Source organism: Pygocentrus nattereri, chromosome 1 (assembly GCF_015220715.1).
Source record: "Pygocentrus nattereri isolate fPygNat1 chromosome 1, fPygNat1.pri, whole genome shotgun sequence".
In the NCBI taxonomy this organism is placed as follows: domain Eukaryota; kingdom Metazoa; phylum Chordata; class Actinopteri; order Characiformes; family Serrasalmidae; genus Pygocentrus; species Pygocentrus nattereri.
The window spans coordinates 47,377,917-47,405,915 of NC_051211.1; the positions used below are offsets into that span (position 1 = coordinate 47,377,917).

The 27,999-nt window shown below is 40.8% G+C and overlaps 1 protein-coding gene across 2 annotated transcripts; it reads right to left on the reverse strand.

The window, feature by feature from the left end:
• Positions 1–3: 3 nt before the first annotated feature.
• Positions 4–27,999, reverse strand: net1 (neuroepithelial cell transforming 1). 2 transcript variants are annotated; one of them, XM_017712192.2, is made up of 11 exons: positions 27,751–27,999; positions 21,307–21,373; positions 15,215–15,274; positions 4,142–4,417; positions 3,565–3,627; positions 3,317–3,413; positions 3,160–3,236; positions 2,816–3,073; positions 2,525–2,695; positions 2,081–2,267; positions 4–1,805 (listed from the first exon to the last, which is right to left on the reverse strand). In XM_017712192.2, the coding sequence occupies exons 1-11, from the start codon at positions 27,888–27,890 to the stop codon at positions 1,399–1,401; spliced, it is 1,803 nt and encodes a 600-aa protein (XP_017567681.1). In that variant the 5' UTR covers positions 27,891–27,999; the 3' UTR covers positions 4–1,398. The 2 variants fall into 2 exon arrangements, with proteins under 2 accessions (XP_017567681.1, XP_017567682.1); XM_017712193.1 differs by lacking the exons at positions 15,215–15,274; positions 21,307–21,373; positions 27,751–27,999 and adding an exon at positions 7,142–7,444.

Consider the following 27,999-nt stretch of genomic DNA (forward strand, 5'->3'; position numbering starts at 1 on the left):
CCATTTTCAGATGCAAATCTTACACAGACCTTTATTGTTCCATTAATTGTTTTTTTCTTTTTTACATCAAAACACATTTACAAGCCCACTGCAGTCTTTCAAAATTCAACATATTCCTTTGTCTTTATACAAACAGATTCCATGTTCTACTGACGTTCTTCAACCTTCAACAATTCCATCTTTCTAGTAACATGCTTTTCATCTTTCTTTGAAAACAACACTCGCAGGCTTTTCACCAGCGCATCAAACTTTCATACTTTGCTCAAGAGACCACAACAAAAACACAAATCAGACCCACATCTGTAGTTGTGTGCAGCACCTTGAATCAAAGTCAGTCTCTTCTCATCCAATACAATACAAAGTTTCCATCAATTCTTGCGTCAACTTTTCTCAAGCCCTCATACAACTTACGGGTTCCTTGCCAGCAATCGATGACTGTCGTTTAAGTGAACTCCTGTGCTTAGACAAGCATATACACGCCATGGTCCATTCTGTTCACACAGACAGGACTCCACAAGTAAAGCTCCATGCAAGATGCTACATTGAAAAATAAACCATTTCATGTTGGGGGGAGTCAGCTTTCTTAATAAAAAAGCCAACATGGCTCAGTTTCAATTTTACATGAGTAAAATAAAATACCACATTTTTTGATCTGTCAACAGTGTAAATTACATGACCATTTCACTGCCATTACTCTGTGTTTTTGAAAAGGAAAAAAAAAATAAAACTATTGGATTTAAATTAATGCCAACTGTGATAAATCTTACATGGCCATAAAGTCTGGGTGATGAAATGGAGGTTGATAGGAATGTACTGAAATAAGACTCTTCCAGCAGAGCTTTGAATCAGTCTTTTATGAGTATTGGATGTTTCCAAGTTCCGATTTCTTCATTTCTTTGCTGTGTTCATACTTTATTGCTTTTCTTGAATATCCTCAATTTTTTCAGCTGAAAGCTAAACAGTGCTGGTTCAATGAAAACAAAAGAGCTACAGTAAATTTCTGATTGAAAAATATATAAAAAGGTAAAACTTTCATTACAAACAAAATCAAAAATAATACCTAACTAACAGTAAACAGGAGATGTGTGATCTCATGCTCACTCGCACAAAGCCTCTTACAGAATATGTGCATGTGCATGTGAATCTTTTCTCGTGATCAATCCCTTTAGATCACAACAGGCAGTCCATCTTGAGAGTCCTGCATGTCTCTGGAACGGATTTGTTCCCTTGTGGGACGGGTTGGAGTGGAGGGGGTATAGCTGCCATTAAGGACAGTAACACAAAAACACTGCTGCAGAACCACATGGTTCCAACACACACACACATAAATACAAGTCCACTGTACCCTGGGGTTGCCCAAGGATGAGCTTAAGTCCTGGAAGAGTCCTCTGGTTAGTACTAAACCATGGTCTCCTTCCTTTTTCCCAGCGAACAGAGCACACGCTTATCCTTTTTGGATTTGCGGGGTGGAGATGTGGAGTTTGAGGAGGATGTTGAAGAGGTAGAGAGGGTGGAGGTGGCAGAGGGAGTAGGGCTGGGGGGTTCGTCGCTCTCAGGTGAGCTGGGGGCTGCACTTTGGGGCTGGTTCTCATCTGTCTCCTCCATATGGACCACAGCAGATACTGTGGAGGAGCGGCGTTTGGAGCGGACATCAGGGCTGGCGGCTGAGGCTTCGCTCTGGATGACAGACATGGCACTGCGCAGGCAGTTGAGCCACTGCTGCTTGTGGAAAATGTCATTGACCTGAAGCGTGTGAGACTGGCCCTGCGCTGGGTCTTGAAAGCGAACACGGAAGATGTTCTTGGCTGCAGGAGGAGAGAGATAATGAGCAGTGTTAAATGAATGAGAAAAAAAAAGAGGGGCTGCAGATTAACCAATAGCCCAAACCAATATGACAAAGTCTCTTACATAATTAAGGTCCTTCTAATGTCATTACATAACCAAATTGTGCTGTCAATCACTTAGGCTAATGTGATATCAGTTCTGATATTTTGCCTAAGAGCTGTGAGCTCTCAGCACTTATGTTAAACAGTTCCGGCACTGAATGCAGCAAGGTTGCAGGAGAAAAAGTTCATCTCACCTTTGTCAGCATTGCTGAAGGCCCCTCTGAATGAGCCGCCCATGCGCACGTCTCCGTCCTGCAGATCCTCCACTACTAGGTCCTGCACTGGGATGGGCTGGCGGTATACTTGGAAACAGTGGCGGTCGTTCCGCGTCACAGGCCGAGTTAGGACCAGAACTTCCGTAAAGAGGAACACATGCAGTTTCTGCAGAGGAGAGTAGAAAGGTCAGATTAGAAGAGATTACAGACTGTTGGACAGATTGTCTAGACACTTAGAAACCAAGTAGTTTCTTTGCCTTCCATGTTGTGATCATTACAAAAAAAAATTCCTGGGTCACTTTGTCATCACTTTAAAGATTAGAACCGGGTGTTGCATAACTGACTTTTTTGGCTAGTAATTTGCGATAATTCTCATGAGGATACAGGCAGAAAAAGTGATGTGTCTGTATGTGTAAGACTTACCGTTCCACTCTTGTTGCGCAGTTCCCCATGACACAGCAGGCTCTTGCACTGCTCTATGCGTGGGTCTCTCTGTCTGTCATCCAGATACTCCAGCTTATCAATGTAGTACTGGCACTCAGACTCTCCCTTCTTCATATTAATATCTGCTAGCACGCCCTGAATGATGCTGACCTGCAAGGATGTAAACATACAAGACCATTTATAAACTACTCCCTAATGTCTCTACAGGTAAAACTCTTCTGGAAATGTGCTTGCGTATTTCTCTCTCTAAATCGTTCTATTTCTACTCACAGCTTGCTCCAGGCTGGTGGTGTCCGGGTGTTCGGGCGGCGTGTGTCTGAGAATCTCTCTCAGCAGGAGTGGGTATTTGACTAGGCGTGAGCGAGGGATGTCTAGGAAACTCCACAGGTCCAGTTTCCTGCTAAAGGGCGACTCCAAGCAGCGTTGCAGGAAGTCCTGCACCCGTGGGTCCTGCTTCTTCTGGTCTAGAAGGGCCTTGGCTGCCAGCTGGTTGCTGCAGTACGCCCGGTATGCGTTCAGCCTTGGCAGCTATGGAGAGATGGAGTGTCAGCAACTTAAATAACACTTTTGATACTACGTAATGAGAAGAATGAAACTGAACTTGTAGCTCTTACCCAGTTGACTACGATTTCGCCGATCTCTCCCACTGTGCCGTCAGGACCTGTAGCCTTGGCCAACTGAGCCAACAGATCTGGCAGAAGGGTGAGATGTTAGCATCACTGAATGTTACAAACACAGACACAAAGACAGGAGAAAGAGTGTTATATTCACCTTCATGAAGTGGGATGTAAGCATCCAGATCACCAAAGATGGCTGTTAGCTCCTCCTCGGACATGATTGACAGTTTCAGCATTGGGTCATGGTATGCCTGTAAACAAAGAACCAATCCATCGGTTCATAACAGTCCACTGTGATGTTACTTAAAAAAGGCAACTGTTTAGACTGTATGAGAGCACAGCCAAGCTCTTATACAACCTGTTTGCATTTTGACTTAAGCACTAATCTGTAAAGATACCAACCTTGCGAGCGAGCTGGAGGTCCTCAATCAGGTCCTGCTCTCCACGAGTGAGCTCAAAGATTGCCTGAATAAAACAAAGTACATGAAGTGTTACTTTAGGCATTTCGTATGTTTGTAACAAAATGATCAACAAGCCTAAAAAAGACTACTTCAGCAAAGGCATCCATTAACTAGGTCTGAATGAACTTAATGCCATGCTTTTTCCCCCTCTTCAGTTCTCTCTCAGGTGCGGAATGTGTTTGTGCTGTGACAGTCAGCTGTAATGTCTGTCTAAGGAGGCTAGAGAGTGGAGGTCTATGCGTCACACCAGTGGGCCTCTGTTAGCTCAGAGTGTCTGGCTATGAGGTACAAAAATTCAGTTGCAATGCTCTATTCCACTCTGTTCAGCCAGAGCACACCAAATAAACAAAGCCAGCCCCAGCGAGAGAGAGAGAGAAAAAAAAAAAAAAACAGGAAAGCGTCCAAGCCCTAGGCCCTTAGGGTTTAATAAGTCTCTCTGCCTGATTCAGTAGCGTCTGGTTGGGAGGGGGGGTTTCCTAGTCTAGGTTATTCTGTGATGTTCTCTTTCTCCAACTCACCTCCTGTCGCTTGATCTCCTTAGTGGAGAATGTGCCTTTCTGGTGTACGTCTAGGGTCTCGGACCACAGTGTGCTGTTGCGGCGCTTGGGGGGTGTGGGTGCCGCTGCCTTGCTGCAGGCCTTGTGCTGGGGCACACTTGGGGACCGCCCGTCACCCCGAAATGAGGCCTGGAGGGTCTGGCCAAAGCGACGGACGGCCCCATTCTTCACGGGGGAGATGAGATTCGCCAGCGAGGTAACTCGGCCCAATGGCCGCACGCGCTTAGTACTGGGTTCCTGAGAGAGAGAGAGAGAGAGAGAGAGAGAGAGAGAGAGAGAGAGAGAGAGAGAGAGATACAAAATAAATATTTTATCTGTATCTACCTATCTGACCACAAGTGACAAAAATTACTTTAGCTTAATTAAAAACTGAACTGTGTCTTATGACACAATCAGAATGAGGCTCGGAAACAGCCAGAGGACACGGGAGCTGGTCGGCTGACTAAACTCGCATGAAAACAAGGAGGTGCATGACCAGTCACAGGACACATTTTCCTCTTGGACTCCACCGCATGCCTGGGAGCAGCCCAGGCTAGGCGAGAGATGGATGGAAGGGGGGAGGAGAGGAAAGGGGAGAGGTGCTAAAGGGGTGGATTTAGGGTCAGACTGGCTGGCGTTTCCTGGGCTGTGGACATGCAGGCAGAAGTTGGAATCCCTGGAGACAGCAGCTGTGGGGCACATCATGTGTGGAAGACCCCTCAGCAAGAAAGAAAAAAAAATGCACAAAGGGCCCTTTCTGCATGCAGCCCTAGAGATCAGGGGGTCTGAGGCATCTGTGGAATGCTCAAGACCCCTTGCTCAGCTGTGCTGACACAAATGCATAATTTCTTTGCAGCATAGGGGACTGACAATAGCACATTATAATTTTCTGTTCTCTTGTTTAATTTACTTCCACAGGGGTTGAAGTGCCATCATTGATATATATATGTACAAGCCCAAGTCCAGACCAAGGGAATAGATCCAAGCCCTGTAAACAAGGCGCACTTAAGTCCCCCCTCAAACACACAGACACACACCCCTCCATATTGCCCTTCCATTTTTTCCTTCATGCTTCGCTTGTAATCCTCGAGTGAAGCTGATAGTCTCGTGTTGAGACAGGCCCTACAGGGCTTTTGCATGAGAGGGAGAAGCACACCTGAACTCCATAATGACTGGGACTTGAGCCAATCCCAACAAACCGTCAGGGGGAGGGGGAAGAAGTCAAAGTAGACATCCAGGATTGCTTTAAACTTTAAATCACCATCTTAAAACACTGCACTTGCAACATAACAGTATGACAACAACAACTATATGTACATAATTCATTTCAAATGCATTATTAAATATGGGCACTTGGCTTCCTGTTCACAGCACTGTGATGGGGGCTGTGTTCAGCTTGCCAAAATGAGACTGATGAACAGTCCTGCTATTCAGGCTCTGACCAGTACAAACAGCTGCAGAGTAGATCCACTAGTTTACTTTAGCTGGAACCTCCACCGAGGTCCAACTTGGCTATCTGAGACCACCAGACAGACAAACGGACCAAATAATTCACTCTGCTATTCTTCATATATGAATGTATGATCACATATGAACCTTCACAGGAAGTGCAAGGAGGGGGAAACCTTTACGTTGGATTAGAAGAAGCCTGACTTGAAGATAAAGGCTGGCAACTAAAATTAAATGCATGAGCTAATGAAGCCAAAGAATAAACTTATGTGTAAAGTGATGAAGTGATTGGTGGCTTTAAATAAACCTTGGCAAGGTTTCAGCTGCTGATAGCATTTTTACTGTCATTTTAAGTGGCACTCCAATAACAAATGTCCCCCTACACTGTATACTATCTTTTGGAAAGTGCAACAAGGCAGACAGATAGACAGATAGAGGTAGCTATTTATGGCACTGCTGACTGTGAGGGACCTTGCAGGAGAGCAGGCCCTTGCCCCAGGAAGCCCCCCTAAGGAACCAGTTTACATACTGTTGGTCAGATTGTGGTCTCTGCTGGGGATGAAGCGGGGTGGGTAGTGGATTTGAGTGTCCCCTATTTAGTCCCCAGATGAACAACCATTAATTTGCAATGCAGACCACACCAATGTTCAGATTACTGTTCAGGAAAAAGGCTGAAGGCATTTTTGTGAAACTGCTGGGTAACTTAAAAAAAAAAAAGAAAAGAAAAGAAAAAGGAGAAATATAATGTGTACTGCGGAATGAGGCAACCGCAAAAAATGAAGTCTGAGGACACCAGTTCCTAAATTACTTAACTCATTCATAATTCTGCTGGACTTCTCATTCAGCTTTCCTGGCAACACAACCACTTCTCTCTCTCCACTTCCAAGTCACCAGAGCCGAAACCACAAAAGGGAAGAAGCGACCAAAGTACAGAATTTAGCAAACCAGCTCTTTATCTAAATCCTCTTTCCTCACAGTACTGCTGCTATTCTCAGCAAGCTTGGGTGGAGCATGGGTGGTGGGGCACACCTGGGTTATGGGCTGCCATAGTCTGTCATTTGTGTGAAAATGCTGGAATGCTTTTTATCCCAGTGTGTGCAGCCCTGAAGGCACTTCAGTCTACCGATCTGCTTTACCTGCGATTCAGGTCTGCAGTCACTCATTCACTCCATCCAGGCACATTCATTTACACATGGTTGAACATTAAAGCAGGCCAGTCCAAAATGCCTTTATATCTAGACAGCAAGTCAAAATCAGCTAGTCCAGTGGCTACAGGCAGTGGACCTCTGACCTGCTTCGCGGGTATGATTTTTAACACGCACACATTTACTCTAACACACACCTTAGAGAAACACACCTGCATGGCCTTCACAGAACAGAGTTGTTAAGGTGAAGATAAGACCAGGGCAAGGTTCTGACTCAACTGATAGCACAGTGGGAACAAACTGTGTAACATGTTCCCCTATGTACAAACCAGGAAAACACTGCCAGAGTTAAATAGTATAATGGCATCTTGAAACATTTGAATCTCACCTCAAGTTCTTTACAAGCCTGGTTCTGGTAGTCTATGTTCTGTAGAGTCCGTTTGATAGGCACCACACCAGGTTCATCGTAAGCCACCATTTCTTTCAGTAAAATCCACTGGTAAGGTTGTTCTATTCCCAAGAGTTAGCGATAGTCCACAAACAGTTAAAAAAATAAGAATGAAAAAAGTAAATAAAAAAACAAACAGAATAAAAACCACGTCTGTAACCCTAAAACTTTTGTCCGCCTGAGCGGCACTAACTTCTAAAAACACACACAAAAAAAACGCATACACGGTGTGCTCTGATAACCTCCAACTTTGTTCTGTGGATGTGGGAGGGCAGAGAACTCAAATACTTAGCGCTGGGGAAAGGAGGGGCCTAGTTGAAAAACCACACCCAATTTAGAAAGAAAGGGGTGGGAATAAGAAAAATGTCCTGAACCAGACAGAAGGACAGCCAAAAAACCTCTGTGTACAGAGTAGTCTAACTACATAAAATATGTAGTAGGAATTAATGAACGATCAAGTGTAGGAGTACACAGAAGTTTATATAGACTATTCATAAAGGTGATAAGGCAAAAAGAGGTTCAATACTGGCACAATCTAAACTAAACCCATTTTATAAAAATTATATCAGCTCTAACTTGGAAGCATCAGAATTCATTGACTGCAATAAGAGAGCTTTTCAAGTAGCATCATAAACTAATACATAAATAGTTACACTATGCGTGCTTTCTACTCATACAGCTGACACTACTGTAACACTAAGTAATTCCTTGTTTGGAATTAGTCAAGGTTTTACATCTTTCAAAGGCATTTAAACAACACTTTTCTCAATTTAACATGACTAGAGAGACATGAGCCAAGTGATTAAGCTTAAAGTAGAGGAGTAAAAGTCCACGACTTGGGTAAATGTGAACTGGGACAAGAGCCACTGACAAGCTGTATGGAAGGTGTAAAGTGCAGTGCCTTGTTTTCTGAAATCTGCCTAATAAAGAAGAGAGTCGTTATCACCCTCATCAGGCAAAGCAGGGCAGGAGGACCAGGGGGTGGCGGGGTGATCAGTAGAAATTTTAAGGAGTAAAAGCTGAGGCACCCACCCACCTATCCATCCACCCCACTGGTCTCTGTGTATTGATTAAAAGGTGGGGGTAGTTTGGTCCAAAGGTAACAAAAAGTTTCACAGTAGACAGAAGTGAGAAACTGAACGTGGCCACACCAAAAAAACAGAACTACCTGAACAAAACCTTCCACATCAATCTACACTCTGCATCCAATGCTGCACAACCAGTTCACCTACATTTGTAAGGAGTACAAAAATGACCCCTGCGGTGTGCTGTATGTGGTGAGAGTCTACACCTACAGTATTTACTGCTACTTTCCCATACAGTTAAATAAAAGCTTCAGCTGTGCAAATGGAGCTGAGCATATTGTACGTGTAAGCTAGGTGTAAAATGGTGTAAATAAGACTTGAGTGTGCTAAGCAAATGGAGGACAGTAGTTTAGTGGCCCTCCACTCACCCTGCTATGTAAATACTGAAGTGTGAAACTGCACATATGCAGCACTGCTCTTGCATGGAAAGTTGCCTTGTGGTACTGGGGTTAAAATAGGAGCAGGCTTTGCTTTTTACTTGGTTTACAGTGTAGCAGTTTGCTTTGATTTATTTCAGGTTTTAATCATGATAGTTATATTAGTTACCAAGTAAGCAAATTATTATTTTGATGGTTACAAAATATTTTTTTATATACATGTTACCATAATGTGGGCAGGAAAAAAGTAATTGTTTACTGTAAAAGTTCAAAGGCAGAATTTTAATTACACATTTTAATCAATTGCCAACACTGCTCTCACAATCAGTTGGGAGCTACTGGGACGCCATCAGTTGGGAGCTACTGAGCATTGACAACTAGGAGGCAAAATAACTAATCAGCCAAAATGGCCACTTAAAGCTTGTACCTTAAGAGTTGCACACAGTGAACATAAAAGACAATGTTAATCACAATTATTTAAATGTCAGTTAGCAGTCAGCAAAGATTTCACGATCGTGACAGGTCTATTGCCAACTAATCATTCCAAATTCACTGAGAACGTAAATGAATAGTTATGGTTGAGGCTAATAGATCGTTTTGTCCCTTTGACATCAAGTTTAATCAAGTAATCATGGCTAAAATGGGTTCTGCAAGCTAGGTGAAACTCTCACTGGGCGTTCTCTGGTGTATGTGTGTTCATCAACTAGAGAACACAGCAGCCTCCACACTTATAATATGGAAAGATACGGCACATTGTCCTTTCTGTTTTGACAAGGGGTTTGGCAGTCTTTTGGATGGCAGACATGGCTGAACTTGCACAACACCTCAGGCTCTGCTTCCTGCAGGGTAACACCCAGACACCTGGAGAAATGGTATGAAACTCAATGCATACCTCCCACTCACCCACATACTTGAGTCACTACACTCTACCTTACCAAAAACAGGGATGTTGAACATCCTTTGATGCTTCTTATCAGACAACTCAGTCGCACAATTCCACAGAATAAGGCCTGCAGAGCTATTTGTGCAGTTGCCACTTCTCAGCTGAGCTGACTGCTGCCCTCTTATGGAAGCTGAGGTACTGCAGACCAGAGGAACCTCTAATACCAATGTATTTTTGGTGGATCTTTGCCTCACTAATAGACTCAAAAGAATGTCAAAAGGATCATGTTTAGCAGTGATGCTGAAGCATCATGAGATCTCCTGAGAAACATGATCCATTGCATTTATGATCCAAGAAATCCATTTTATTCCCTCACATTACTTCACTATCTTTGGACTCCACACTCTAAACACTTGCACTAAACAAACACAAAAAGGTAAACTATGGTAACCCTCTCTTCAGTGGTCATGAGGGGGTGGGGATCCCACGGTTGCATTTTTTTCAAAGATGTACTTCCAGATGAAGATGATGGTGTGTGTAGAAAACTCCTTATTTGAACAGATCGGAAGAGATGACAACCTCCTTAACAAAAGGTGTGAGAACACTAAGCAAGCCTGCACAGTATGTACGCAAAAGCCTTATGTTTACTTGTGTGTGGGAAGTGTGTAAGAGGCAGAGCAGTTGATGTTTTACTCATCTCTTTCGCTTTTTTTAATCCTATTTATTTCTTTTTTTCCTATCTCAGTGTAAATCACCTGCATTTCTCCTGGAATCTTGTTTATCCTTCCTTTTTTTTTCCTGAAATGTTTCCTTTCTATTCCCTCTCCTGCATACCTTACAGGAATATACAGGAACACTGGTGTCTAAAGTCTGATTCTGTAGTTCGCTATGGAGCTACAAGGTTAATGTAACTAAGAAAACAGTTCCATGGAGGCCTAAAGAATTTAGCATTCCACCCACTGCCTATATGTTGTAAAGACAGACATTTCTGGGTAGCTCAATCTGTTCACACAGTTTCATAATTTCTGATAAGTGATAGGTTTCATCCTGTTACAAAGAAAGAAACTGAAAATACACTGCAATACTATTCGAACAAAGACTCACACCGTCATGTGATTTATGATACAGATATCAGTCATTATCTCTACAAAATATGAGTTCCTATGAAGGGCAGAACAGAAACACTGGACAGTGTCCTACAGAGGCAATTGAAATATATCACTGATATTTTGTTTTATGCTAGCTACACTGATAAAAATACTAAGGATTCTTTGAAGAACCACGTTTGTTTCCCTTTCAATGCTCTGTAGAGAACTACTTTTGTGACTGAGATGTGTGTGAACAAACTTTTTAATGCTTAAAGACCCTTCACGTTATGTGAACTAGGTTAAACTAGCACAAAACCTTTCTATTACGTGATGCCTTAATTCCTTCACTCTCACAGCTCATTTGTGGTGTTCAACTTTCTACTGGAGTTTATAAAATCAAGTAAAACGCAAGTCTGAAGCATGTACAGTCTGTCTAGAGCTAAAAATATTAAACACAACGTTTCCAATTACAATTCCCACGTATAACTTTTGGAGGTTATCTCCAGAGTTTTACAAAACTACACAGAGTTGTTTCAATTGGGACAAGAATGGGATGAGAAAAATAAGTGAATATTAAAATCACAAATCTCTTTTTCAAAAACGTGTTTCTTTAACAGCACTGCAAAAAGAACCCTTTGTGACACTTCTGTGTTTTTTGAGAGTGTAGCTGTCTAGATGCTACAAAATCAGAGCTCGGAATATCTGTCTGAACAAGACAGAAACTGCTCATACTGGGTTTCGACATCATTTCCTGAACATTTTCAGGCTTGGGTTGGGTTCAAATTTCAAGATTAGGTTTTCACAGCCCACCTCACACTCAACAGACTATACTGCATTTCATCCTAACCTTTAATTTTCACTGCTACCTATTATAGTTTCATCTTAGCATCTTAGCCCCCCCCTTTCAGCACCAAAGTCCACAAGACACAGGCTTGTGAGAAAACAGAACAAACAGTGAACAGATTCAGAAAACTACAGCTTCGTACCGCTAAAATAATAAGCAATGTGTAATTTGTTTGGACAAAAAACTTTCATATGTTCCAAATTTTACATGTAATGTGTTCTATTCAATTAAATGAAGTTTTAGGATAACGCAGGTGGAGGCATGAGAACAGTGCATCAAGGAAAGTTTATCCAAACAAGAAAACAAGAGAAATGCAGTTTAAAAGCATGATTTGACTAATTCTTTCAAGCAGACTTTAAGCTTAACTTTAGACAGCAGATTGTTTTATAGCATATTATTCTATATTGTTTTACGCTTTACTTATCTGCACTAATGATGAGCGTTACTATCCTTTGCTATCCTGTCAGGTATTATTCAGGCCTGGGTCTGTTTCAGACATTACTGTTATACTCAGGTCAGTTCTGCACGGTTCAGGTCAAGCTGGTTTTAGACAGAATCGTGTCAGGCTCAGATTGAGTTTGGACTCAAAATGCAATTGTGTGCGTCAGACTGGGCCCAGGAAGAAAATCCTCTGGCAGTATTTCAGCTGTACACAAAATCTATGGACCTGCTGTTGTGTGGTATTATTATTATTTTCCCTCTATTAATCACACCAGCTAATCTTACACAGAATGACTATATGGCACTTGAATCAAAATACATGAAATCAAACTTCCACATGTTGCACAATAGTTTATTTAAGTGGAGTTGACTATGTGTGCACACCCTCAAACAGAGCCGGTTGCCACCAAACAGAACAGGTAACTAATATCCACACACAGATACACCTCGCTGACTTTACACGGCAGACGCGGGAACAGACTAACTGTATGTTGTGCTCATACTACAGTTACTTAACACACAGACTCTTTAACAGCCTTAGGGTAGTTCCTATTATTTTCAGTGACACTGTAATTAGCAGTGATTAGCACACTGCAGTACACAATGCATTATTTTTAATCACCTTTGATTAATCAGATTGTTTATACAGGGGATTTGGCAGAACAGTCTCAGAATATTCAACTGAAATACTTGAGACTAGATGTCATTTCAGAAGTAAGAGTAATTTGTAGCTGGAAATGCTAATAGGAAATTCTGCAATCAGGAGTCTACAGAGGGAGATGACATGGCTTGTCTCTATGTACTTGTTCCCTGTAAACATGTGAAAATCCAGGATCTTTAAAAACTGACTTGCACCTTTGTTTTTTAAAGGATTATCCTTCCTGAAGCAGCTTCTGACGATAGTGATAGTCACTTAATACAAGTGTGTGTGTGTGTGTCAGTTTACTCACTTCTGCTGGCCTTTAAAGTTCATGGTACCAACACTTCTGTTCTCTTGTTATGGGTTACAAGGCAATACTAGGGGAGGTGGAGAACACCTGGAGGTCCCCTTCCCCCGTACGTCATGCATAGATTAGGCTTTGCGCATCTGTGTGTGTCGGTATGTTTAAACAGGGGGTAGGGTGAAAGGTGGAAGCCTAGAACATGGCCTGGTGAAACATGTTTAACGACAAGACTGAAGCTAAAAGAAACAAATGTGTGTATTTCACACCAACTTGGACTCAGACACGGTGGTTTCAGCCAAGATTGTGGCCTAAGTGTCCCCACAATCGCATCTGTGCGCGACAGATTCCAAAAGAGAAATTTCATTAATTTATCTCAGAAATGTTTAATCCAGAGCAATTAATCAAAAGAGATTTCAAAGGCAGAACAGAGACAAAGGAATTTGAGAGGAAGGTATAAAAAGTTGAATTTGGCTCTAGTTTTCATTCTTTGTTATTAATAGAATGAAAACACGTTCTCAAACAGGGAGGATAACGTAATACTTACGGGAAAAAGACTGGCATAGAAGTAATCATGGAAATTAAATGACAAATCTTTTCTAATCCACAAGTTTTACGGTTTAGTGTAGCATATGTTTTATGCTTTATTTAGTGTTAAAAGATAAACTAAAGATAGAGAAGAAACACAAAGTGCAGTGTTATCTAGAGCTACAATGATGTCTTGACAAAGCAGACTATATTGATTATAGTCATTGTGAACAAAAAACTGCAGAATAATGTTAGTATGCACGTTATTTTTGGCAGCTTTCAATGTACTCTGTATGCATGGGGGAAATATAGCTTCCGTCTGTGTGTTTCAAAAAAGAGACTGTATGTGCTACAGAGAGAAGTTTAAGTAATGGTGGCAAAAAAAAAAAAACACCCACAAAAGTCACAGCACATTACAAAAAGTACAATATGTGAGTAAAGGGGGTCTATACTAATGCACCTGAGTTCCAAGACACTTTCTGTTCCTGTTGACAGAGGAAGATGGAAGTGCTTAAACTAACTAGCCTAAGCGCACAGGTTGATAAACAGAACGTCTTGTGGAAAAGAGGATCACTTCAGTGAAGCTGAGCATAATACAGGGGTTTGCAAGAAGGCAAAAATTTTAATCGCAATACTCGAAGACGTTTTCACAACATGTATAATGATTTATTTTTCTGAAGTTTGATAGGTTAGAACTCAAAAAAAAAAAGAAAAAAAAAAAAGCCCCAGTACTGCCAGAATTAAGAATATGGAAAAAATATGTCATGATATATGTCAGGCAGCACTAAATCTTTCTAAACAGAATTAATCTTGCTCTCTTTGCAAATTGGTCCGTGTTCTTTAAGTACCGACGACATCCGAAATATGAACAGAAAAGAGTATTGTGACAATTTTTATCACGATAACGACAAAAGAGTGTAATATTGGCCAGCCCCTGTACAGTGTAGTGAAATTAACACCATACTGAGGTAGCATTTCAATAAAGATATTGTAAGGCTCCAGGCTAACATCATCCAGTTATCCAGTTATCCAGTTAACAAGAGCCAGTTAATTCAGTTAGTTCATTTTCTCACTGAAATAAATTTAAACAACGTAAGAAACCTGAATTTGCTTTTGTTTACATTACCGTTACATTGGTTTCTCATTTGTAAGCAGGATAACACTACGGTTGCAACTAATGATTATTTCTCTATTCGGTTAATCTAGCTTGCAGGCATGAGCTGCTTTTTGAGCGGTCACAACAGGAAAATTCCTACGGAAGAGTATACGGGAGCTAATTATCCAATGGCAGATATTATGGAAAAAGAAAAACAGAAGATCACAGGAGAGAGAGAGTTGCAGAACTGCAAAACAGTTCTACACCTGGCACAATTTCCTACATTACAGTATCACCATGCTGAACTTTCTAGATCTAAGAGTAATGATTTTGTTTAATCATGCAAGGTTTACATTTCAGAAGAACACAGTAGGGATTAACTATGGATACATGTGGAGATTAAATTCCAGAAGTTTATAATGGCTGGCCCGATTGCTTGCTCTTATAAACAAACATGATTTTATCAGACTCCTAAGAACAGCTAGCCAAAAATAGTGTTGAGATTACTGTAAATCAGTTATACTTTATCATCTCCTGATGATCTAGGATGCTTCTGAGAAACTTGCAAGGTTGTTTTTATCGCTTTTCTTCGACTTTATTTTTAGTGGTTTATATATAGAACAGAGGAAGGTCTGATATGGACTTGCATTCTGAGCATGCTCTAGAGACTAGGGAAGTCAATAAGTTGTCTAAACAAGTCCTCTCCAAGCTGAATTCATGTGCCACTCACCTTAAAGTCAAAGCTGCAAAGACTGACAGCATCATCGTCTTTCTCTCTGCGCTTACGTTTCTGTGTAGAGAAAAAAAATGACAATTAAAAACAAAACAAAGATATTTAAAAATTCTAACCATAAAACAAACCTTAATGCGGTCACAAACAGCCAAATTAGCATACAGACATGGCAATACACACTTTTTGTATAAAATTGGTGTGAGAATAAAATAAGCTTGAATAAAGTCTCTGCTTCCTGCTGCTTCAGACTGCATGGCCTGCAGGCTGGGTGTCTGCTGAAGGCAGACATAGCTGTGATTTATAATGGCCCCCAAGGGGGACCCAGCAAAATCAGGAAGGACATCCTTACCCCCAGGAGATTTTAGCATCCAAGTGTGTGAATGTTTAAGTGTTGAGGCTCAGCAGGTGAAAAGCACTACCTGCAGTGTGTTTGCTTGTTTCACTACAAGAAGTCACTCCGCAAAACTAGAAATACAAGATCTTGGCGTTTTAATTGGTGGCAAATTAGAGCTCTGTAAAGTCACAAAGCAGGCAGAAGCTCTTCAACTTTTAAGGACACACAAATGGGTGAAAAGTTCTTCACAACAGTACATTTCAAGTGTCTTATGAGGAGGCCCAAAGGACTATATTGTCCATTTGTGAGTACTTTATTAACAGAATGCCATGTGTGGGCCAAAATGAGCAGAAAGTGGCAGCAGATGGCAGCTGAGGGTAGCAATGAAGTCAGTAACACACACACACACACACACACACACACACACACACACACACACACACACACACACACACAGGTGATTCAGTGAAATCTTGAGTAAAGTAGAATCTGTTAAGCCTATACAATCACATATTTCTGTACTTTTCAAACAAATAATATCGAATCAAAAGACAAGGTCTGATTCTAGAGCAGGTTTCCAATTCCCAAAGAGTTAAGATGGGTACCAAAGATTTACAAAACTGTGAGCATCTTGGACTTCAGTATTTCACAGAATTTCTTGTCTACTTGCAATAAGGACACACAACCTATAATCAGGCCAAAATGTATATAGCATAGCATTCAACAGCCCAAGTCTCAGTTATTTTGTGACACAAACTAAGCTGGAACGAGACAGGACTCGTTTGCACTTCTATGGAATAGAAGAAGCATAACTAAAGTGCAATCTTACTGAAAATATGGCTGGGATACACAGATGTTGATAAAGCTGTTTGTACACTACATGGTATTTTAATCAGTTTTCATCCCAATTTCCACTTCCGACAAACTCTGACAATCAAACTTGGAGGTTGGGAGCTCAGTCAGATGCTCTAGTGCTTAATTAACAGCATGGAAGACCTAGTAATGTAAGAGGGGAAACTAGTTGATATTTATTCCAAGACAAGAATTTTTTTGTAAAGGACGTTCTCAGTCTAAGAAATACTGATGTTAACCAACAAACAATGGTTTAAACACCGAACCAATCACTTAGCATTAATGTCACTGCAACATACTAAGTAACAACGTAACCTCATTCATTACTTCCAAGGTCTCACAAACTCTGACCAAAGGTCTAATTTTAACTGTTTTAAAATAGCTAGCTAGGAAAAGAAAAAGAACAAAGCCACTCCCTGTTTCAGGGGGCTGTTCTTTGTTATGGCCTAACAGATTCAAATGGAAATCACAATAACAGCACAGAGAGCTCTGCAGCCTGAATACACAACACGCCCGACAAGCACTTTCACAGGAACGACTGCAGAGAGAAGATATTTCCGAAGGTGAGCCAATCCAGTATTTGCTTTATTATGAATTTTCCAAACAAATAATACTAAACTGGCACATCAGGAGTGGGCAGTGACGAGCACAAACAGAAATATTTAGGCTATCTAGAGACTCCAGCCTAAACTGTGCAATTTAATAGAGAACCTGTATCCAAAAACAATAAATGTTGACATTTCCTTTGCCTTACTCCAGCAGCAGGGTACAGAAATAATCCAGTCTGACAGGTCGTCACTCCTCCTTACTGTTCTCATGAGGCCAAGCAATTAGACATGAAAACTCGTGAGCAGTTAAAAAGGTTAAAAAAAGTTTTCCCCCCCAAAAGAGTTCAGAAAGCAGTCCCCTGAGGCAAAGCCCGGAAAAAAAAGCATCAAGTTTAAATGCACGCAATTAACAGAGCACCGTCAATACACTAAAAACAAAGGATAAAACTCTGATCTACACTACCTGTCCTGTGTTCATTAATCTTGTTTTGTATTTATTCCAAGTCTTTCATACCTATTGCACTGTACTCTTTGTACTGTGTATGTTACATTATTTTGCATTTGTGTTACACCATGGTCCTGGAGGAACACAGTTTTGCTTCACTATGTACTTGTTTATACCTAAAATGACAAATCCTCTTGAACTTGAACTGATTTCAGCATATAATCTTGAACTGGTGTGCCATTTGACAATTTCACGTACAGAAATGAGTCTCAAACACATAAGTTCTACAAATTAATATAAGTCACCGCTGTTAAGCAAACCGAATTCAATTATAAAAACCAAGAGCATGTGAATGACCAGACATATGCTTTGAGACAGTGACAGTAAATCCTCTTGTAAATACCTTCATACTCGAGACTAAAGCTTCATGTGTAGTTTGGCATAGGCCAGGAAACTCAACACAATCTCAACATTGCAGACGTCCGAAATGCATCTTTCATTATGCAGACTTTCCAAGAGAACCTTCGAACGCTTTCAATACAGTATTATCCCTGAGGCTCCGCAATCTGCCTTAACTCAGGCTACGGAAGTGTTTCCACATCAAAGTCTCCAACCCGCATTCACCTTTCAAAAGGTTGGCATGGAGATGTAACAGGTGGGTGGGGGGCATGTGAAGTGTGCCCATCTTTTACCTCAACAGGGTTCTGAAGGTGAGATAATGAAGCTTCAATTGGAACCTTAATGAGTCCCATGTGTTATACTGATGAGCTAATGCGTACGTACAATCTAGAAAGAAGAAAAAACCCTCCATATCAAAGCAATCGCTTGGCACAGGATGAAGCAATCCCCTCTTCTCTTCCTCTCTTTCCTACCCTCCCTCTCTCACTCTCCTCAGATGAATGATGGATAGAGTTTCACTTGGCCTTCATAAACTGTGGAATGCTTCAGGCTTTTTTTCCCCTTTCTAATCTTCCCTCCTGCTCCCTGGTTTAAATCAGAGACAGTTTACATTTAAATCAAATGACACTTAACTGATCCGGGCAGAATGGGAGCTATGCTAATTCTATTATGATGGGAAGAAGAAGAAAAAAAAAGAGAGCTGGAGAAAGGCAGTCTTGTGGAATCATGGAATCTGTTGTTTATCTACATCAGATGGGTTAAAGTCACGCAACAGCCTTAGAGCTTATATGAAAGGATTAAACTCACCTGCTGACATCACTTTGGGACAGAAGTGTTGTACGGTGAAAATCTAAACCTTACAGAAGCCGTGTGTAAAAGTCAGGGCTAGAGACGAGGTAGGCGAGACTTTGGCAGTCCTGATATACAAAGCCTCCACTTCAGTGCTCATACACATTCGAGGCAGACTGAACAGGCCACACTAACGTCATGGCTTAATGGCGTATGCAATACGAAACATTTAAATTTTACACTTAAAACATTGTTACATTTCACATTTCACTACTCGCAGCCATTTCTGCTATTTTAACACCCGTTTTGCTCTACACGTGAATTAAACAGTAAAGACCTCGGATTTCTCAAACATTTTTTGGCTGCATTTGAAGGATCCTACAGTCTTCATCAACTTCAGATTTTAAGGTTCCATTCAATGCATGACCTTTATTTTTCAGTGAAGGCTACAAACTAGGTGTAAATAAATACATAAATAGATAAGTAAATAAAAATACATGGGGAAATGCTGAATTTGTATTTTCCACTTAAAAAGACCATGCTCCAATTGATTACTTTCAAAAAAGAAGGCAGGTGATCAAGATGACACATCTAAACCAATGTTAAATAAACCAGCACGTTAACAAGAGCACAGGGTCTTTAGACTTGTATCTGAAGAGCAGAACTTTAGGAGTCTCAAACACTTCATTGTGCTTACAAAGCCTTTGAACCTTCCCTGCACACACTTTTGGTGAGAAATAGGTGAGAAATCTTGCATTCAAGACAATAACAATAAATACAAAAAGACAGACACGTTTGGGGTGCCGATCATGGCAAGACTACAGAGCAACAGCTAATCACTCGAGACTCCTGCAATCTATAAGAGCAGTATTTCTTCATTTTTCTCCGGGGGTCCCGCTGCAACGCAGTTTCCACTCAGTGTTATATGCATCATTTGTGGCCTTTTGGGATATTACAACATAAAGTCTAACACTGCTGTTCAGTACTGAGCAGGATCTAAAACACAAAATCCTAAATACAAACTGAGAATGTGCACAAAAAGACAATGAAATGTAAATGCTCAGCATACTCAGTCCAAAACTTCCAACACACACAGAAAAGGAGGACCAAGGAATTCAGACTACAACTCACGGGAGTAGCAGATGGGAAGGACACTGTGGAAACGACGGACACAAAACAAAGCGGTAAAAAAAAAAAAAAATATCGTCACTGAAGCTAATGGACTAGCAGAGGAAAGTGAGAATGAACAGAGCAACCCTGTCACTTGTGCTTATGACCAAGGTGACAGTGGAGGACAGGAAGAGCACTTTGAGCTCCCTATGCATGCACACATTCAAAGATTATGGGCTCTTGTTTGTATCACATAAAGAGGAGGGGTTTGGAGAGGTACAATATGTTTTGTACAAAATCTATAAACAGGGACCTTTAGACCCACCATAGTGTCCCTTGTTTTTGTCTGAGAATCAGAAGGGGGTGGTGGATGGGAACAAGAACACTTTACTGATAAACACATCTATTACGTTTATATGGTCTACCACAGTGGTACGCAATTTCAGTACTGTAGAGATGCAGTTCAGTGCAGTTTGGTGATTTTACTGCTAACACAGCTACTAAACCTGGTAAACAGTGTCCAAGTTGAATCATGTGTGCTTGTACAAATCACCAAACTGTGCTGGATGGTGGCCCTTTAGCTGGGGACCCATGTTCTACCAATATCCCAATTATATTTTGTAAAATGTATGTAACCGGATGACAACGCAGTCTGGCAAAAATCTAATTTACCCAATTTTCCACTCACCACAGATGTAGCCTATCAGTTAAGACAAGACTGATGTCTTTGCTTCTATGGTTTAAAATTAAAGTAACAAGGCTAACGTTGCTAACAAACACTAGGGCTCAATAGTCACCTAAACAGCCCAACTCAGTTCTGTAAAAATATAATGACCGAAACTTCTTTTCATCAGTGCAAACTGCATTCGGGTCTTAATTACGGAGCCACAGACTTTATCGAGGACATGGAACGATCTACTGTGAACTGTAAAAATGAACAAAACTGCAGGCAGCCACTTTAGACTACAGAGTCTGTTATTCACCAACCACCTCAGTAGCAGGAGTGCTGATCTAGAGTCAGCATTTCTTATAGTGACTAAATTTTATAGCTCACGGTCATAGTCATAATGTGCTCTAACCTACATCAGAAAGTTTGTGTGACCTTCATGACGACTTGGATGCTATTTAAGTGAGCTGAGACAAGTTTTGGGGATATAATTCTATAGCAAAAAAATTAAGATATTTGGGTAACTATTGAGTCAGTGTTTGTTGTGATTGGTGATGTTAGCCTACCCCTTCTTTTCATGTGTATACATCAAGCAGGCATATGGACGCTATACTACATTCATGATTAATGTTATTTCTATATATAAGCATATCTTTAGTTTGAATAACAACAACAACAACCACCACCATTTGTAAATGTAATGTGCACACTTGCACATTTATCTACATTTACATTTATCTACACTGTGAAGTGTATCAATATCAACAAGTCTGCGTGTACTGGAACTGACAGATTTTGGGGGTATTTTTGAGAGTGATTATTGATTTTTTTTCCACCATTTTTTTCCCTAGCTCTTAATACAACTCTCAGTACAATTGTTTCACATGAGGGAAAAAAAGACACCCAAACAGAAACAGAAAAGGCATGCATGATGATTGAACTTACCAAACTGAAGTCCCACTGGGGACCAGGTGTTCGAAATGTGAAAGAACTTCCTCTTCTCAAAGGAGGCCTACAGAGAGAGGGAGGGGGAAAAAAAAGTCATATACAACAATCATGGAACTATAAAAACACTCGAAGTGACATCTGACCAAGTTCAAAAAATGATGAACTAAGTCATGCATGTCAGCTGGAGTAAAACAAAATGAATCATGATCCAAAGGTTATAAAACGACTGTAGTTTTATCTGGTCTTCCCAGACCAAACATGCTCCAACAACAACCAAGACAAACAAGATCCAGCCCAATGAACCTAGAACTGTGTAAGCTATATGTGGCACAGAAGCCATATATCTGCATTCCTCCACCACCAAACTGTATAAAGACCCCGACCTGAACACAGTAGTAGCAGTAATACAAATCCATGTTACTGTGTAAATATGAGGGAAAAAAGTTAAGGATTTATTTGTATCAATCACACATTTCCACGCTTACAATACGTACCACACCCCAAGCCTGGTGTAGCGCTGCTTCCTGTGATGCTGCATCTTCAGCAGAGAGTAAAGCCAGTCAGAGAGAAACAGGGCTGTCAACCGTGGGCTCTCAGACCAGGGTCTTAACTCTTCTCTCTTTTGCCCTCTATATCCATTACATTCAGACAAACCAACATGCTACCTCTTCTCCTCCTAGCTGAGCCCCTCTCTTTCTGTTTCCGGCAGCCCACAAAGCCCTGCACCTCTCTCTTTATTTGGGACCTGGTAACAACTGTGCCCGTGAGGTCATGTTTGCACAGATAACAAGAGTCCTTTTTCAGACGCACAGGTGAGGGCCCCCCACACTGAAATATTCTCGCATTCATCAGCTTATCTGCAGTCTAAAAACCCTGACAGGGATTAGCTCACCACTCAAAGTCCACAGACTCTGAGTGGATCAGGGAAAGAAACAGCGGAAGAAATTGATTGTTATTGTGTGGTTAAATCACATGATGATAATGACCAGTTGCATCCGCCCATATATGCCTATTATATTCTTTTTGTGAACAATGACGAGTAAAAACTTAATATCAGTGGTCAGCAGAGCTAAGCAGTAATGGACGATATGGCAAAAATATGATATGACAAAACTTTACAACACACAAAATATTTTTCAGACATCTGATAAAAAGAGCCACTAGTGCCATCAAATACAATCAAAAACAATACAACTGATTATTTCTTTATATAGCTTTATATAGTTATCATAACAACACTATCATATTGCCCAGCTGAGTACTGAACTTCAACACATTTATAGTACCAAATATATTATTTCAGTACTATAGAGATTCCACATTATTCCACACCATATTGTAATATCTAAGTAGTCAGTCTTAGCACCTGTGAGCCAATAAGCATTGACATACCAAAATCTACACAGACGATTAGTCTAGGACAGGACGATGAAATTCAGAACTGTTCTGTAATAGCTTCCATCCTAAATTCAGGCTCAAGTCAAGCGGTCATGGTGACTAAAGAAGTTTCTGTAATATGGCCACAGAATTTTATTTTCTTCATCAACATTAAAACATAAAATAAGCTTTCGAAAGAAATATTTTTATGCTAGCAGGGGGTGATCCCATGGTCCTGCCCAACAGGTTGAACTGCAGAAAACTGCATGAGCACCCAGTATTCACTGACAGTGCAACTAATACACCTTAACTCTGTGCCACTCAGCTGCCCTCTCACTCAACCATGCATCGACCAGGGAATGTGTGCAGGTGGCATAGCATGGAGAGGAGCAAAAGACCACCCAGCATTCAAACGCATACGCATGTCACAGCATATAAATGCATTCTTTTAGTGTGTGCAACAAGGTAATAAATACGAACACCAAAAGAGGAGGAGCAAAAAATAGCCATCTTCTGGATGAACAATCACTAAAAGATTCAACGTAAATTCATGTACAAGCTTGTGCATAAAATAAGGGTGGAAAAATTAATGGCCATCAGTTGTCAAGCATTCAAATGAGGTACCTTGGAATAGAGTTGGGCAAAGACAAGTAAGGTAATAGCGTGCCTGTGTATGACCAAATGCTGGTTCGATCAAAAGGAGTGCCTTTCGGTAAAATGATTTCTACATGGTGCCTGTATGAGCAATAATGCTTAAGTTTGATATGAGATGCACAGTGGTGAACAGGGAGGGTCAGAGAATCCTAAAAACAAATCCACAGAGAGCTGAAAGGCTGTGGGTGGTCTGAACAGTCACAACAGCAAGGTCCAAATCTACAGGGTGAGTCAAAAGTCACAGGACACCGTTTTAGTTTTTTATGCTGTCACTAGCCTCCATGATGTGGTGCTGAAGGTGGCGTTTGTTGCGGATTTTCTCAGCATATAGTTTATTTGAGATGATCCCAGAGCTAAAAGTCAATAATAAAATACAAAACAAATTAAAACCTGTCCTGTGACTTTTAACTCACCCTGTATATGGCGAACTGACACCTCACACACAAAACCTGCCCCTGTACTCTTTACATGCAAATGTATGCAAACATTGGAGCACTTCTGTTGAAAATTGCATGCTTTGCTGATTTTTCTAGATATATTACTGCACAATTTATATTAAGTTGCTGAGCCTAACGTATACCCGTACAACACGTGTGCCAATTGTTTCATTTTTCCTCAGCATGTTAAATGCAAAAAAAAAAAAAAAAACTAACTGTACATTAAAATGTGCAGACCTGTTCTCTGTGGAGAAACTTATTTTCACATAGAAAAAGAAAAAAAAAAAAAAACACAGAGACTTGACCAGGGACACTCAAACTTTTGCACACAACTGTATTCAAACAGACCAGAACCTTGCTTTTAAAAAATGTGAGATCATATGCAGCAAACAAGGGCAGGTATGATCTAGGATCATATCACCATAGAATAATTTACCAGAAGGTGGTGTTGAGCAAACTGAACGCAACACACACCCATGAAAGAGAATATGATATGGCTGAGAGAAACGAAAGACTGAATGATGAATGGCCTTAAGGTCTGGAGGACTTTCAACATGATCGCAGCATTATGTCGTCTGATCAAAGAGAAACAGCGGATGAGTCCAGCTTGCTTGTGGGACAGGCGTAGGTGGTGCAGACAGTGCTCAAGCTTAGGGGAAATTATCCAGTCTTCTCAGGAAGCTGCAACAACAACAGTGCCTTGGGTGCTGGTATGAATGGCATGGGTCTTGTGAGTATTCAGGGCATTCACACACATATAGGTGTTTAAAACAGACTCCTCACACCCACAAAGCATTTCTGACGCACTCACACAGCTACCATAAAATTCCACAGAATTCTTATAACAAATACCTGTGCGATATTTACTGCTAGCACACAACTTTTGTACTCTATAAAATAAAAAACAGCCTGAGAGCAAAAGCGTGTCAAATGGCTAAGAGTGTGGGAACGCTTCCGATTGTGCACACCAATAAGGTATTAACTTGCCAAATTGCGTACACTGATGTGACATCACCATTAAAGTCTCTGAATCTTGTATGGCGACGTAACTGGGATGCAGAGTATGATATTACATTGCAACGAAAGAGGGCCCAGTCTACAGGCTATAATATGAAGTCACTCAGTGGTCATTATAACAACAAGGACAAAGAGAATTAGTCAGTCTAGTGCAAGCAGGCCTAAACTCTAGCCCATCAACTAACATGTATTTGTAACAGAGCGGGTGACTGAAAAATTCCCTGTGCATTCAAGAACAACTGAGAAACTTCAAGAGCCACAAGATTCTGCTGAAAAGAAATTCTGGGGAGGTAATTACTGGCATGGAGAAAAAGATGTTTTGTAATCAGTTTTACCTGCAAACAAGGCGTCGCCTCGTTATTCCCTTTACAGTAAAGGCCTTAGTTTTATGAAAATCAAATCTGTTGCCTCATCGTAACATCAAAACAATACTGAAAGCACATGCGACACAAATGATAGTCATTACTCCTCAAGGCATCATTGAACAAACCTACAGGAAGTCTTAGGGTCATGTTAAACTAAAACTATGTTACACAACTTGGATGTCTTTCATCATGCTTGTACAAATCTGTTAGCTAATGTTCTGGGTTGTTGATTAGTCAAAACAAGCTTTATACAAACTTTACAGTAATGTCATGAACACAATGCAAGCAAACCTTTATCAGCCTATAAAGGCCAAAGCAAAACAGCTACGGAAGGACAACCCTGGAACCATAAAGCACAACAATTATACCTTTGACTCTTCCTTACTAAATACATCATTAGGGTTAATAGCCAGAGCAACTGCACATCCCCAAAAGGGAGTCCATTTCCAAAGTTACATGGTCATAATTTTCCAATGTTCCTCTGGTAATGAAGATATAGCACATCTGATGCTTGAGTGGTCACAGAGGTCATGGAGCTTGGCAGGAGGTACTGAAAGCACCCAAGACGAAGGCGGAAACTGGCAGCTTATGCCAACATAAACTCTCGCCTTCTTATCTTAGCTCAAACTAGAACAACCTTTTCATGCTCTTCGTGGCCTTTCACAGGGCTTATTGGAGAGATTTGCTAAATATATTGGGTCAGTACTGTTTGGACCAGTTTTGGACATAAATTATTGGAAGAACATCATACTTTCAGAGAACAGTATTACAGTTGCTTCAAATGGATTAGAGCGATGGCCCAGGTTCCTGACAGGTTCTCATTTTTCATATTACCACTAAAAAACAAGATAACAGTTCAGACTGTTAAATATTTCCAGAAAAGCTTGTATATATGGTACAGTTAAATAAGCAAGTCAGTGTGACACAAGTGAGTCATCTTTATACTCAGGCAAACAGGCTGACTTTGAACTTCTAAGGCGCACATGCTCAACGATGTGCTCTTATCAGTGTGAACAGAGTTCCACCGTGAGGGGAAAACGGAGAACTGCAGTATAACACAGACCATGTAGTTAAACAGACCAGTGATCAATCATAACCCTGCAAAACGTACTTTCTCACTGCTAACATAACCAGTTTAGCAATACAAATGGTGTGCAGTTGATGTTTTAAAAGGGGAACTCCACAAAAAAACTACTTTATTAATGTTGAGATGCAAAGAAAGCCATTCAGAGCAGCTTGGTTCAAAATGCTCCATTCTATTAGTAACTTCCCAGATTTGCTCAATGGTGCTGACAGGAACCAGTTGTCCACCTCTAAAAGCTCTCTTACTTAGGTTATTGCATGAAATGGTTAGATATATGCTGCTTGGTGTGTGACATACTTTTTATGACAGTTTTGGCTTAAAATGTATTTGAATGGGTGAAAATAACTTGATTCATGGCAGAGAGGTACACACAGGGCCAAGTGTGTGGCCAATTAGCCCCCAAAGAAAACTTACTTTAGAGAGTTATGACTATTTTACCACTATTAATATTACCTATAACAACTCAAAAGACAAGTGCAGGTTTACTGGTGGGTTTGGGCAGTAAATAAAATGGCTGTATTTGCATTGTAGACACAGTGATCCCTGGTTCCTATCACCAACCCTGTATAGAAATCTGAGTGTGTAAATTTAGCTACAATGAACCATTTCATGTCAAACCACTCTGAACGACTATTTACATCTCAGGGACTGAACTGTTCAGAAATTTTGAAATTTGGTGGAATGCCCCTTTAAGTGAGGCATGTTAGAACACGTAACTAAAGGTCTTGTTTTCCGGTAAACATATAGCTAGCGATATAGTTACAAGTTTAATAAAAAAAAAATACAAACATTAGATGATTTGTTTTAAGTTAACTTACCCAGCTAGTCAGGTAACGTACTTTGCTATGTAAGTTAACCTAACTAGGTTAAGTACCCAAACCGCGTCTGATAACACAATGGAAAAACTTTAGCATAGCTAGCTAACGTTAGCTGGGCACCATGTTTTATTCAGCTAAAGTTACCAAGTTTCTTATTATTACAGTTTAATCCATGACTTTTAATGGTTTTACTAACTAAGGGAACCTAACTGCTTCGACGATAGCATTAATGGAGATAAAACACGTTATGAACGTGAGAGAAAATAGTGAGGCCTTAAGGCTAAACGCGAAGTAGCATCACCGACCAGTTAGCTAACTACAGCTAACTTAGCTAGTTTAAATGACTGCTAAGCTTGTTATACACAAAGAAAAACCGAGCAACACTCGACCAAATACCACCCGAACAGCAAAAAAAGATCATTTAATGCATCGAGTAACGTTGCAGAGATTGTAAAGAGGGCAAAACACAAGGCTGAGCTGAAGTTGGATTCTTATTCGCCGGTTTCTTGGAAGTTGAACGGGAAAACTGGAACAAGAAGAGGTCGAATAGGAGGCTGACTTCAGCTCTGTGGGCACAACAGGTGTCGAGAACAACAGCGCAGCACTTATAGCTAGCGTTAACTAAGTAAGGCAGTCGACGGCTGGCTGGCTGGCTGTCCGAGCGGCTGATCGCCAAGTTCCCTCCTCACCGTCTCCTGTCGTTGCTCCCCGGAGACTCGGGCTCTGCGTCCGCCACAGCAGACTTTCTCCTCCAGCTCGCCTTCCTTTTCGGCCTCTCATTCGTACATTCGGGTAATGTTGTTGTTTGGGGCTCGTCTGTTTCCTCCATTGAAAATAAATGACCAACAATGTAGGGGGCCGTAACCGATGCACAGCGCACAATAGCCTGATATGAATGTAATATTTATGAAAATGAAAAAAATGGGGAAGGAGATAAA

Coding starts and splice junctions, on each gene's coding strand:
- net1 (XM_017712192.2), bottom strand. CDS start 27,890: ATGGAGGAAACAGACGAGCCCCAAACAACAACATTACCCGAATGTACG. Junction 21,374..27,750: donor GGGAGCAACGACAGGAGACG/GTGAGGAGGGAA, acceptor CTCTCTCTGTAG/GCCTCCTTTGAGAAGAGGAA. Junction 4,418..15,214: donor TTTGCAGCTTTGACTTTAAG/GTGAGTGGCACA, acceptor TCTCTCTCTCAG/GAACCCAGTACTAAGCGCGT.